The sequence below is a fragment of the Microcaecilia unicolor genome, chromosome 10 (genome assembly GCF_901765095.1).
Source record: "Microcaecilia unicolor chromosome 10, aMicUni1.1, whole genome shotgun sequence".
In the NCBI taxonomy this organism is placed as follows: Eukaryota; Metazoa; Chordata; class Amphibia; order Gymnophiona; family Siphonopidae; genus Microcaecilia; species Microcaecilia unicolor.
The window spans coordinates 17,091,128-17,105,703 of record NC_044040.1 but is presented as its reverse complement, the minus strand read 5'-3'; the positions used below and the strand labels follow the sequence as shown (position 1 = coordinate 17,105,703).

The 14,576-nt window shown below is 46.8% G+C and overlaps 1 protein-coding gene across 1 annotated transcript in view; it reads right to left on the bottom strand.

Annotated features, from left to right (window-relative positions):
* The window catches only part of LOC115478999 (collagen alpha-1(VII) chain-like), a 309,662-nt gene that overhangs the window by 92,028 nt on the left and 203,058 nt on the right, over window positions 1-14,576 (bottom strand). The window contains exons 70-75 of the mRNA XM_030216704.1: window positions 14,395-14,430; window positions 10,312-10,371; window positions 9,571-9,696; window positions 7,009-7,080; window positions 6,432-6,467; window positions 2,381-2,440 (exon numbers count right to left, since the gene is read on the bottom strand). Of these exons, the coding sequence (XP_030072564.1) occupies window positions 2,381-2,440; window positions 6,432-6,467; window positions 7,009-7,080; window positions 9,571-9,696; window positions 10,312-10,371; window positions 14,395-14,430 (390 nt within the window). The remainder of the gene's footprint in view (window positions 1-2,380; window positions 2,441-6,431; window positions 6,468-7,008; window positions 7,081-9,570; window positions 9,697-10,311; window positions 10,372-14,394; window positions 14,431-14,576) is intronic.

Below are 14,576 nucleotides of genomic sequence, written 5' to 3'. Positions count from 1 at the left end.
TGCAGTGGGAATTGAACTCAGTTCCCCAGGATCAAAGTTCACTGCACTAACCACTAGGCTACTCCTCCACTCATTCCACCAATAAGAGCCAACCTCATCAGTGATGTCACAATGGCTTGATTGCCCGATACTTGGCTCACTTCTGATATTGTGATGTCATAAGGGAATGGGGAAGGGAACTGGGACTTGATATACTGCCTTTCTGAGGTTTTTGCAACTACATTCAAAGCAGTTTACATATATATACAGGTACTTATTTTGTACCAGGGGCAATGGAGGATTAAGTAACTTGCCCAGAGTCACAAGGAGCTGCAGTGGGAATTGAACTCAGTTCCCCAGGATCAAAGTCCACTGCACTAACCACTAGGCTACTCCTCCACTAGCAACATTCCATGTAGAAGCCTGCCCTTGCAGATCACCAATGTGGCCGTGCAGGCTTCTATTTCTGTGAGGCTAATGTCCTGCACGTACGTGCAGGACGTCAGACTCACAGAAACAGAAGCCTGCGCAGCCGCGTTGCTGATCTGCAAGGGCAGGCTTCTACATGGAATGTTGCTGGTGGAATAGCAACATTCCATGTAGAATCTCAAATAGTGGCAACAGAATCTCCAATAGTAGCAACATTTCATGTAGAATCTCAAATAGGGAGAGGGAAATGGGACTTGATACACCGCCTTTCTGAGGTTTTTGCAGCTACATTCAAAGTAGTTTACATAGTACATACAGGTACTTATTTATACCTGTGGAAATGGAGGGTTAAGTGACTTGCCCAGAGTCACAAAGAGCTGCAGTGGGAATTGAACCCAGATTCCCCAGGATCAAAGTCCACCACACTAACCACTAGGTTACTCACGGGGACTGAGCCCAAGCTGGGAGGGGGGAAGGCCCTCAAGGCCCCCACGGCCCAACCCCCGTGGCTACGCCACTACGATGAGACAAAAGGAGAAGTGCTTGTCAGCTTCACCAAAATGATTATATTTCCCCATTATGTCATTGGTTTGATTATTTTCTACAGTTAGATGTTAAAGAACATTTACAGATCGTTAATTTGTTAAGGGACTCTTTTACCAAACTACGGTAAAAAATAGCCTTAGCCTGTCCTCATATGAGCCACTTCCACACGCTAAGGCCGTTTTTACTGCTGGGGTAAAACGGCTGATTTTTCTATCTTCCCCATTAAGGGCCACGTGCTAAATTTTCCCATTAGCCCATGACCATTACACCTGACTCCCTACTGCCACCCAATATGTAAATGGCAAGAGCTCAGCAGTAAATGGCCCTGCACTGCTTTTCATTTTTAGCGTACGGCCCAGGGGCGTAGCTAGACCTTGGCGGGAGAGGGGGCCAGAGCCCGAGGTGGGGGGCACTGTTTAGCCGCCTCCTCCTGATGCTGACCAGCTGCCCCGCCACTTTGGACCCCCCCACCACCCACCCGCCCCCTGCCCCGCATCAGGTATCTTGTTTGCTGGCGGGGTCCCCAATTCCCGCCAGCCGAAGAGTCTTCAGTGCCGGTCAACTCCCGCACCTTTGTTGTGTGATCATCTGTTTCTGATGCCTTACGTCCTGCACGGGGCTACATGCACGGTGCAGGACGTAAGGCGTCAGAAACAGATGATCACACAACAAAGGCGCCGGACTCTTCAGCTGGCGGGGTTTGGGGACCGCCGCCAGCAAACAAGGTACCTGATGCGGCGGGGTGGGGGGTCAAATGTACAGGGGGCCAGGGCATAATCTGTAGGGGCCCATGCCCCTGTGGCCCCACTTAGCTACACCCCTGGTACAGTCATTTATTGCCTCCATTGAAAAAAAGCTTTTTTCCCAGTCTTGGTAAAAAAAATGGCCCAGCGCACGCCAAAAACACACGCCTACACTACCATGGACCACTTTTTACCACAGCTTATTCATTTATTTATTGCACTTGTAGCCCACATTTTCCCATCTATTTGCAGGCTCATTGTGGCTTACAAAGACCTGTTATGGCATCGCCATTCCAGGGTAAAAGATACAGTTGGTATTGCAAAGATAACAAGGATACCAGAGAAGAACTAAGCAGACAGTTATAGAAGGCGTCATTCAGAGTAAGTGTGGGGTGGTGTAGTGTTATAGTTAGGCTATGAATTCTCGTGGTAGGCCTTGTTGAAGAGAGCTTAGTAAAAGGACCCCAAAGTTATGGAAAGTCCATCCCCCTGCCGACATGAAAATCACCACCTATCATCGCTTATTTCATTTACCTTTACAGAATTAAATTCAGAGAGAGATGTCTAAAGTTTTTGAACCTGAGAATAGTTTTAATCTATCGCAAGGGCCAGCTACATCTCATAAAACAAGTAATTGGAAACTTAAAAGGGAACAACACTTCATAGCAAGTAAGATTACGTACCCTGGCACCATTGAGACCTCGCTGTCCTCTGAGGCCTGGTGCTCCAATCCCAGTTTCACCCTGTAAAATACAGATAAAACAGTGTGCACCAGGTCTCGTGATTTTATACACTTCAAACTGGTTTATTTCGGAAAACTTAGTTCTGACTGCTTGCCCGTAGTTTAGGATTATCTCTTAATTTGTAAAAAGAATTGCACCACCGAACCCTAAACACCCCTCCATCCCACTAAATAATTTTATATTTTGTACAGGCCTGATTTTGAGAGGAGGGTTTTTGCACACAGTGAGGGTTAATCCTGGATAGATCAGGCCTGCTTCAATGCGTAGGAAGCAAGACAAGAAAGGAAGGTCTAAAGTGATCAGCTATACAAAATTTGTGGAACAGGCCCACTTTACAGCTCTAGGAACTGTGTCTGCAGAGAAGCAGGGGAACCCAATTTCTAATCCCAATGGCAGCTCCTTTCGACGTTGGGCAAGCCATTTAACCGTCTTCCATTGCCTCAGGTTCAAACTGCCGATGCAGCCCATTCAAAGTAAATTTATTTATTTATTTGTAGCATTTGTATCCCACATTTTCCCACCAATTTGTAGGCTCAATGTGGCTTACATTATGCCATAATGGCGATCGCCATTTCCAGGTAGAGAATTACAAGTGGTATTGCATTAAGGCACATAAATGATACAAAAGAATACAAGTGGTATTGCCTTGAAGTTCCTGAGTGATAGAGTGAATTATGAAAAAAGTTAGATAATCAACTATAGAAAGTTCATTTCCGGCATGAGAAACAAAATGGTAGTGTGTATTGTGTAACTTTCATTAGTAGCTGAGAAGGTTATCAGTCTCATATAAATCAGTCCAATGAAATCACACAAAGCCTACATATCATGAATTCCTGGGCAGATGCATTTCAGATGAAACTTAACGCAGAGAAAACCCAAAGTCTGGTACTCACCTCGCAATACAACAAGAATAAATTTACCACCATCAACACACCGAAGCTAAATCTACCAGTTTCGGACATCCTAAAAATTCTTGGAGTCATTCAATGTGGAAACTAAAAAGAGTTAGACCATTTTTTCCAAGGAGTGTCTTCCGCAATCTGGTACAATCACTGGTACTCAGTCATCTGGACTATTGTAACTCACTCTACGCTGGCTGCAAAGAGCAAATACTTAAAAAAACTGCAGACAGCCCAGAACACGGCAGCCAGACTAATATTCGGCTCATCAAAATATGAAAGCGCGAAACCCCTATGAGAAAAACTACACTGGCTCCCACTAAAAGAACGCATCACGTTCAAACTTTGCACCCTAGTCCATAAAATCATCCATGGTAACGCCCCAGCCTACATGTCAGACCTAATAGATCTACCACCCAGGAACGCAAAAAAATCTTCTCGCACATTCCTTAATCTTCATCCTCCCAAGTGTAATGGTCTGAAATACAAATTAATGCACGCATCTACCTTTTCCTACACGAGCACGCAACTCTGGAACGCGTTGCCACGTAACCTAAAAACGGTCTATGAACTGACCAATTTCCGTAAACAACTGAAAACCTAACTCTTCGACAAGATATATCACAAAGATCAACATGTGTAACTGTATAATCTTTATAACTTCTAGAATTGTCTTATAATGTCTTTTGCTTTAACACTATCATGTATTTCACCACCATGTAACAAATAACCCTCTGTAAAACCAAATGTATATTCTCTTCTATTTTCAGTACCCATGTTGAATTGTAAGCCACATTGAGCCTGCAAAGAGGTGGGATAATGTGGGATACAAATGCAATAAATAAATAAATAAATAAATAAATAAATAAAGAGTTTGTTATTGTATAGTTCAGGTAAAGTCTAGTTTTCTAGTAATTAGGATGGGTCGTTATGGTATGCCTTCTTGAATAGGTTGGTTTTCAGTAGTTTTCGGAAGATCGTTAGGTCGCGCATTGTTTTTATGGCCTTTGGTAGTGCGTTCCATATTTGTGCGCTTATGTAGGAGAAGCTGGATGCATAGGTGGATTTATATTTAAGTCCTTTGCAGCTGGGGTAGTGGAGATTCAAGAATGTGCGCGCTGATCCTTTTGTGTTCCTAGTTGGCAGGTCTATGAGGTCTGACATGTGCATGAACATGCATGAGATTGATCTGCATACACTACCTCCATTATATGCAAATCTCTTTCATGCATATTCATTGCGGATATCCTGAAAACCTGACTGGCAAGGGGGTACTCCAGGACCGACTTGGGAAACAATGTTCTAGACATTTTGATCACGTTACCCCACTCTTTTTTCATTATCATTAGCTTCCAAATAGCCTCTCATATTCAGTTCAAGATTCTTACCCTCACCTTTTTTTTTAACTTTAAATTTTTATTGAAAAATTTGAAAATTATAATATTTATAACATCCCTTATTGCTCAAGTACAAACAATATAATACAGAGACCATCCTCTAATTACTACTACTACTACTTAACATTTCTAGAGCGCTACTAGGGTTACGCAGCGCTGTACAATTTAACAAAGAGAGACAGTCCCTGCTCAAAGAGCTTACAATCTAATAGACAAGTGAACGGTCGGTCCGATAGGGGCAGTCAAATTGGGGCAGTCTGGATTCACTGAACGGTAAGGGTTAGGTGCCGAACGCAGCATTGAAGAGGTGGGCTTTAAGCAAAGACTTGAAGACGGGCAGGGAGGGGGCTTGGCGTAAGGGCTCAGGAAGGTTGTTCCAAGCATAGGGTGAGGCGAGGCAGAATGAGCGGAGCTCATTACAGAATCTCACTAACTGGATCCACACCCTCCATCCTGGTTTCCATCCCTACAACAGTTTCCCCCCTCCCCCATTAGTACTTCCCCGCCCCCCCCCCAGCCCTAACTCCCCCCACCCAATTATCCCATCCCCCTTGTACCCTACAACATTCAACATTCAAACTGTTTTCAGTAGTCGGTCCAAATGTGTCCATTCCGTACGCTCTTCCAAGGCTGCTCCGATCGTTAAATGATCATCGGCTATGCATCCCATCTCCCAGGGATGCCCTGCTTGATTCCACAAGACCAGCTGCATTTTTCTGCCTAGCTCCATCCCTGTGGAATGCTTTGCCACCACAGGTACTCTTGGAATCGTCCTACTCTAAATTCCGTTCTGCCCTCGAAACCCACCTTTTCCAAGATGCCTTTGGTGATGTCGCAGCAGCCTGTGGCGGGATGGTTAGGATCCACTGACCTTCTTTCTTTCTAGGTAGACCTAATTCCTTATTTTTTTTTTTTCTTCCTCTCTCTCTGAGTGTATGCATGATTGTTTCTTTCGAATTAGTTCAAGTGCTCCTTTTACTTTTCCTTTATGTATTGGTTTTATATATTGATTGTAGACCAGGGCTGCCGAGAGGGGGGGGCTGGGGGGACAAGATTCCCCGGGCCTGGGACTGCAAGGGGGGCCCGGCGCCGCAGTCCCCTCCACCTGCCCCCCTCTGTCCACCACCGTGCCGGGCCCCCCTGAATTAAAATCATAGTGCCTCACCTCAACCTCGCTCCGTGTGAAAGAAGCGCAGCAGTGGCAGTCTGCAGATCGCCTCCCTTCGGGCCTTCCCTCCCTGTGTCCCGCCCTCATTTGACGTAACTTGCGCGAGGGCGGGACACAGGGAGGGAAGGCCCGAAGGGAGGCGATCTGCAGATTGCCGCTGCTGCACTTCTTTCACACAGAGCGAGGTTGAGGTGAGGCGCTATGATTTTAATTCGGGGGGGGGGGGGCCCGGCCTGGTGGTGGACGGAGGGGGGCGGTGACGATGACAACCTCGGGGAGGGCGGCGGGGGCGACCTTGCCCTGGGCCCGGCCCATTCTCTCGGCGGCCCTGTTGTAGCCCCCCTGTGATGCCCACAGGAAGGGCGGTATATTAAACCGAAATAAACCCTAACCATTATAGAATAAGCTCTCACAGCACTGTATCAAGGCACCTGAAAGGAGGCACCCCAAAAGAGGGTAGGTTGGCGTTCACACTGTTAGATAATTGCGGGAGACCATCTAGCAAGTGTTTTAAAAAAAAATCTAACCTTGTCTCCGCGGTCGCCAGGTGCTCCGGGCATCCCCTGCAAGATGAACCACAAATCAACAGATCAGGCACATGATCGTTGAAGAAACGCTTACAAATCTGATATCAAGGCGCAGCTCACCCTGCTCCCTCTGCCCCGGAACAGGAAGTAACCTGTTCCCTGGGCAGAGGGAGCAGGGAACCAGCGGAGCCGACAGGCGCGCGGCTGCTCTCTGCACCCTCCAGCAGCGTGCACCCGGGGCGGACCGCCCCCACCGCCCCGCCCTTGCTACGCCACTGCTATGGGGTAAATTCTATAAGGAAGCAGCTAAACATGAGACAGCAAGAATGCATCATCCAGCCTTGCATGCTGTAGGTTGACTTTCTGCCAAAATCTCCCCCCCCCCCACCCCCCCCCCCAAAAAAGCAAGAAAGAAATCAAAGAACTATATTAATAAAAGTGATTTCACCGACATCAAGAGTAGCAAGGGATGACTTCAGAAGAACACATCTTGCTCATGCACAGTGGATGAAAGACAATGACAGGGGGACGCAAACAAGTTCCAGACACACAGTCGTAGCCACAGTAAAAAGATCACCTTTTTTCCTGGGAGTCCCGGGGGGCCTGGAGGTCCAGGGTTTCCATTTCGGCCTCTCTTCCCTCGTTCTCCCTTCAAAATAAAAAAGCATATGCAGAATCAGAAGACAGCTCCTGAGACAAATACTAAACAATCCATAGCCCTGAGTCTGATCCAAATCTGCTTTTGCCCCATTGCATCTATGGACCTGTACTACTACTACTACTACTATAAATCACTTCTATAGCGCTACCAGTCGTACACAGCGCTTCACAACTGAACATGAAGAAAAGACAGTCCCTGCTCAAAAGAGCTTACAATCTAAATCAGGACTGACAGACAGGACCAATAAGGATAAGGGTAGAAGGACACATAGGAATGATTCTAAATGGAATGTTGCTACTATTGGAGATTCTAGATGGAATGTTAATGTTGCTATTCCATGTAGAAGCCTGCCCTTGCAGATCAGCAACACGGCCGCGCAGGCTTCTGTTTCTGTGAGTCTGACGTCCTGCAGGACGTCAGACTCACAGAAACAGAAGCCTGCGCGGCCGTGTTGCTGATCTGCAAGGGCAGGCTTCTACTACTACTATAAATCACTTCTATAGCGCTACCAGTCGTACGCAGTGCTTTACAATTGAACATGAAGAAAGACAGTCCCTGCTCAAAAGAGCTTACAATCTAAATCAGGACAAACAGACAGGATCAATAAGGATAAGGGAAGGACAGACAGAAGGACACAAGGATAAGATAAAAGTGACAAGTCAGGAGTCGAAAGCAGCATCAAACAGGTAGGCCTTTAGCCCGGATTTGAAGGCAGCCAGGGATGGAGCTAGACGTAATGGCTCAGGAAGCCTATTCCAGGCATAAGGTGCGGCGAGATAGAAGGAGCGGAGTCTTGAGTTAGCGATGGAGGAGAAGGGTGCAACTAGGAGAGATTTGCCTAGTGAACGGAGTTCCTGGGAAGGAGTGTAGGGAGAGATGAGGGTGGAGAGGTAGTGAGGGGCTGCAGAGTGAATGCACTTATAGGTCAATAAGAGGAGCTTGAATTGTATACGGAAATGGATAGGGAGCCAGTGAAGCGATTTCAGGAGAGGGCTGATATGGGCATAGCGACTTTGGCAAAATATTAGTCGTGCGGCAGCTACCTTTGCTAGAAAAATTAGAACTACAAGCCCATAAACGCAATTGGGTGAAAGAGTGACAACCTTGACCTCAAATGAGGTCCCTCCAGGCTTTTTTAATGAGCACCTGAGAAAAACAGTGCACCGGACAGCCCAATATGCAAAAGGGTTAAATCCTGCCAACCAATCCAGCACATGATATTCAGCGGCACTTAAATGGTTAGTACCACTGAATATCGGTGCTACCGGCTAGGTTAGGGGAGGACCAGACTCCTGAGGCAGGGCATTGTTGCTGAAACATGGTGCCTTCTCGAGCCCCATCTAATCTACAATAAAACAATATTTTTTTTACACTCCGTCTCCTTGGCTTTTTGGAAGAGTTCCTGTTGATCAGAGGAGTAGAGTGCAACAGAGTTGTTGCATTACTCTTTTCGTAGCGGATCCAGTTTCTCCACCCTTGTGGTTGAGCCTTGTCCAATATCAAGGTCATGATATTAAGGCAGAGTTTCAGGGTACCCTCAGCAAAAGGTACTATATAGCATGTTAAGTGGGATTTTAAGTTGTGACCCTGGGCGAGTTGCTTAACCCTCCATTGCCCCAGGTACAAAACTTAGATTGTGAGCCCAAAGTACCTGAATATAATATATGCAAACCACTTTGGTTCTAACACAGAAATGCAATATATCAGATTCATTACCCTTTAAGTTGTAGATAAAATATTATTGACTTTTTAGATGGAAGTTATAGGTTTTCTTTTTTGTTACATTTGTACCCTGCGCTTTCCCACTCATGGCAGGCTCAATGCGGCTTACATGGGGCAATGGAGGGTTAAGTGACTTGCCCAGAGTCACAAGGAGCTGCCTGTGCCTGAAGTGGGAATCAAACTCAGTTCCTCAGGACCAAAGTCCACCACCCTAACCACTAGGCCACTCCTCCACTGTTGCTGCTATTTGAGATTCTACATGGAATGTTGCTATTCCACTAGCAACATTCATTCCATGTAGAAGTCGGCCCTTGCAGATCACCAATGTGGCCACGCAGGCTTCTGCTTCTGTGAGTCTGACGTCCTGCACGTACTTGCAGGACGTCAGACTCACAGAAACAGAAGCCTGCGCAGCCTTCTACACGGAATGTTGCTAGTGGAATAGCAACATTCCATGTAGAATCTCCAATAGTAGCAACATTCCATGTAGAATCTCCAATAGTATCTATTTTATTTTTGTTACATTTGTACCCTGCGCTTTCCCACTCATGGCAGGCTCAATGCGGCTTACATGGGGCAATGGAGGGTTAAGTGACTTGCCCAGAGTCACAAGGAGCTGCCTGTGCCTGAGGTGAGAATCAAACTCAGTTCCCCAGGACCAAAATCCACCACCCTAACCACTAGGCCACTCCTCCACTCATAATGTAGGCTCAATAATGTAGGGTGGAGTATGTGCACACACAGCTTATGACCTACCATCTGTCCGGGCAGTCCGGCCAAACCTAGGGCACCTGTTTCTCCCAATAATCCAGGAAGACCTGGGTTCCCGCGGATACCTTGGATTCCCTGAGCGCCTGGGGATCCCGGCTCTCCAGGCTCTCCCTGTCATACAAGGATTGGAATAAAGTTAACGCCTGTGTAGCAGCACTGCACATCTATAATAAGAACAGAAGATGAAGCTGAAATTATTTCAAATTATCCCTGAACCAGCCCCTTGTGCCTTCAGCTCCTAAAGGTGATAGGGTCTGAATCCGTGTGCCCTACTCGCATAGCCAGGAATGTTTTACAAGGGGTGTGTCTCTCTCGTTCTCCCCATCTCCCCCATGACCCTTGTCTTCCCCCCCCCCCCTTGCTACCGCAAAATCATCACCCGGGGCAGCGGCAGCAGTACTCATAGGCTGCCTGCGGCCTGCATCAGGACTTCCTCTCTGAACTGTCCCGCCCTTCACAAAATAGGAAGTTGCATCAGAAGGAGCGGGATGGTTCAGACCGGATGTCCCGGTGCAGGCCACAGGCAGCCTATGAGTGCCGCTGCCTGGGTGAAGACTGCAGCAGAGACGAGGACCTGAGCCATGTAGGGCTAAAAATGAAAGACTCTGTACCTCTCTTCACTGCAATCATTTCTATGAATAAATATTTCCCTGTGTTCCTTATGAGTTTATATTCCCTTCCAGTTGAACACCAGGACTGATTCTTATATAAAGGAATATGCTGCACCTTTTGTCCAGGGGGTCCAGCTTGACCACTCGGACCACGGAACCCCACTCCAGGTTCTCCCTAGAAAAGTCAGAGAGAACTCGGTTACAGAGCACAAGAATACACATTACTAGAGCAGTCGGCAATTTCCAGCACCAGGCTTTTACAGTATCCCTACAACGCGTTGGGGTTCTATTTTGTGATATTTTGAGGTGTGCCGGAAGAAATGCTTCCAGAGGATTGCCTATAGGGATGTGCATTTGTTTGAAATGACATGAGTTAATCAATTATTTCCCTATACTCAGCTTTAATATCCTCTTAATAATATCATATTCAAAATAGCATGGTCTAGTTCAAGTTTTTAATAGGATCATCAGATCTACGTAACTACCCCATTAATGGCTAAAGTGAGCCAAGCACAACTCAGAGGTGTTAATCGTAATCCTCATCGATCCTTATTATTTACTTACAATTTTTTGAGGATTTTTTCTTTTTCTTCTTTTTTTCTCATAGCTAAACATTAAGCTTAATATCTATTTAATTTTTGTACTTAGCTTTAAGCTTTTAGGCTTCAGCTTAAGCTGAGTATAGTGAAATAATTGATTGAACTACTCCCTTCATTGTTTAAACTTTTGCATGTGCCTAGTGAATACGTTGAATGGGTAAAGTTAATGGCATTTCTCATGTCCATTTGTGTCATTTTTAGCCAAAATGACAAGGAAAAAATAGAAATTTAGTTTTTTTTTCTTGTGTTGTAATTCCATAGTAACATAGTAGATGACGGCAGAAAAACACCTGCATGGTCCATCCAGTCTGCCCAACAAGATAAACTCATATGTGCTACTTTTTGTGTATACCCTACTTTGATTTGTACCTGTCTTTTTCAGGGCACAGACCGTATAAGTCTGCCCAGCACTATCCCCGCCTCCCAACCATCAGCCCCGCCTCCCACCACCGGCTCTGGCACAGACCGTATAAGTCTCCCCAGCACTATCCCCGCCTCCCACCACCGGCTCTGGCACAGACTGTGTAAGTCTGCCCAGCACTATCCCCGCCTCCCAACCACCAGCCCCGCCTCCCGCCACCGGCTCTGGCACAGACCGTATAAGTCTCCCAGCACTATCCCCGCCTCCCACCACCGGCTCTGGCACAGACTGTGTAAGTCTGCCCAGCACTATCCCCGCCTCCCAACCACCAGTCCCGCCTCCCACTACCGGCTCTGGCACAGACCATATAAGTCTGCCCAGCACTATCCCCGCCTCCCAACCACCGGCTCTGGCACAGACCGTATAAGTCTGCCCAGCACCATCCCCGCCTCCCGCCACCGGCTCTTCCACCCAATCTCGGCTAAGCTCCTTAGGATCCATTTCAGTACACACTCTACACATAAGTAAGCTATCACTATTTATGACATTGTCCCCTGAAACGAACAAAAATGTAAAAAAGCAGAACAAAATGAAAATTTGCATAAACGACACAGGAAACTAAAGAAAAACAAAAATCGTTGGCCTCCTGATTGCCGTGGACAGAATTAGTCCCGGGATATTCAGTGCCAGGTATTCCATATCCACCTCTCTACAATAGCGTCAGTTTGTCAGTAAACGTGAATCTTCAGTACAGACTATTGTCCTAGGGCGGAAAGACTTCCGAAGTCAGCTTTTGCATGTTGTAAGTAATCTGTCCATACTTATATTGCAATAAACAGCTGAAATTCAGGAAAACAGACCGCTCAATATTCAGTCACGGTGGTTAATGTTTTTTTAAATGCTGACTGCCATGGGCAGAATTTGTCCGGGTTATTCAATGCCTGGCTATGTCCGGGCACCAGCATTGAATATATAGCTGCCAAGAGGGCCGACCCACTCAGCATGGATTTATGACCCGCCCACAGCCCACCCACTCCACCTATTGCTCCACCCAGCTCCACCCACAACTCCGCCCATTGCTCTGCCCCAGCACAGCTGATTCGTGGCCAGCGGAAAAAGGAGTGGTCTCTCTGTCCAGCGACAGCAAGAAACACCTTCATAAAATGTCATCTCCTGCTGCCACGGGGGATCAGCGGCAGCATGAGATGGTGCTTTATGAAGACGTTTCTTGCTGCCGCTGGACGAGAAAGCCACTCAGCGGGAAATCCTGGCTTCTGAAAGCGGGAGTTGTGGCAGGTCTGTGAATATTCAGGGCTAATTCACAGAACTTATACAGGTCCTAGCTGGGACCCACATAAGAAACTTATCTATCACCAGCTGAATAGCTGTCAGGACTGTCCAGAATGAATATCAGCTGGGACCCACATCACTGTAAGTAGGTTCTATCAACCATTCCAATCCCCCCATCCCTTACCCTGGAAACCAGTAGGCCAGATCAGATCCCCTCCAGTCCCTCATCCCAAAGTCAGTAGGTCCAAGACTAGGCCCATCCCCCCGCCCGAGGCCAGTAAGCCCCAGTCCAGGACCTTCCACCCTCATAGGTCCCCCAGGTCTACCTTTTTATCCATGGTGGTTGAGCAGAATCCTACAGACAGAAGCAACGTCCATTTGCTGAAAATGGCCACCGCAACTTCTAGCAGCAGGCTTTGAGGTACTAATTGCATTTTTTGCTTTCCTTCTCTGTCTGTTCCCTTCTACTTGCTGTTTCCTCTTCCTGTTTTTCCTATCTGCTCTTCTTTCACCATCACTCCATCTCTTTCTTCTACATTATTATCTTGGACTCATTCCTCCCTCCCAATCTAGGATATTTTCCTTCTCTATTTGCTGACATCCTTGTGCCTCTCTCCCTCCCTCACTTCTTTCTCTTCCTCCCTTCTTCCCTACCCCCACCTTCACTCTCCCTCTCCCCATTGCTCACCTCTCTCTTCCCATTCTTACTTTCCCGTCTCATTCCTCCATGCTCTTTCCTCAGTCTCCACTCATTTTCCTACTGCCTCCTCTTGTCCCCGTTTCCATCCCTTCTCCCCTCTCACTCACCCTTTCATACCCTCACACTCTTACTCTATCCCCACTCCTGATTCCCTACGTAATAGACTCTTGTTCTGTATCCCCCACACATTTTTCTTCCTGTCTCCTCCCTCACAAAACACTGTCTTTCTGTTGCTTCCCTTCTCCTGCTCCACACTCTCACACATGGATCTCCCTCCTTGCTCACATATATATACAGAATCTCTTGCTAATTCCTCTGTATGCCATTGCCTCCCTCCCTTCCTCCTTACCTTTTTCTCTCTCTCTCCTCTCACCATCCATCCCTGCCCCACCCCACACACAGTTTCTTGCGTTCTCCTTTTTGTGCAACTCCCTTATCCACTTATTATATTGTTCTCTCCTTTCTCTCTCTCCACACATATCACAATATTGCATTCCCCCTGCTCTTGATCTTCTTCCCCTCTCACACACAATCCCTTCTTTTCTCTGTGTCCCGACTCTTGATCACCTCCCCTCCCTCACTTTCAGACACAACCTCACTTTATTCTCTCCATGTCCTCAACCTCATTCACTTTCTTGCCCCTCCTCTCACTCCCCATCTCCACACAACACTCTCGTGCCTGGTCCTCTCTTCCCCACCTCTCCATGCACTCTTGATATATCCCTCTCATAAACAGGGTCACCTGCTTTTTGCTCCTGTGCACCTCCACCGCTTTTTGTTTTGCTACTGCAGGAGTTGGGGAAAATGTTTTCCCACCTCTAGCTGCTGATTGGTTCTGGCAGACAGAAAGAGCCAATAGGAAGTAGGAGAGCTTTGTCTGGGTTTCGCCCTCAGTCTTTGTCCTAGTACTTGCCTGTCTTCAGACTATGCTGCATCTTTTGGGAATGCTTAGCTTCCCAAAACCTCTTACACCAGATACCTTTGATAATATCAAAACCTGCAGTGAACCAAGGGACAGTGAAATCTGTGGAAAACAAGATGGCCGGCTTCCTGTCCCCATTCACTGTAGTATGAATTTTTATCTTCTTTTTTTTTTTTTTGCACGTGGCACCCCTTTCCCCCAAGTCTCCACATCTTCAATTGTATGCTTTGCAGCTTGTGAAACCACCTCCTTAATAAACTGAATTTTGTTGGAATGGACAAATTTCAGGACATGAACATGCTAGACATAGCCAGGGATCTCCTTACCTTCTCTCCTTTCTCACCCATTTCTCCTTTAGCTTCCTACAAGAAATAAGAAAGGGCAGAGAAACATCAGCCAAGATACAGGTTCCTCACACATAGTAACACTGTGTGGCAGGTCACAGCCTGAGCCTAGAAATTAGAAGGAAGGTAGCTTGGAAAAGATGTGGGTCTGATATTCAGTGGTC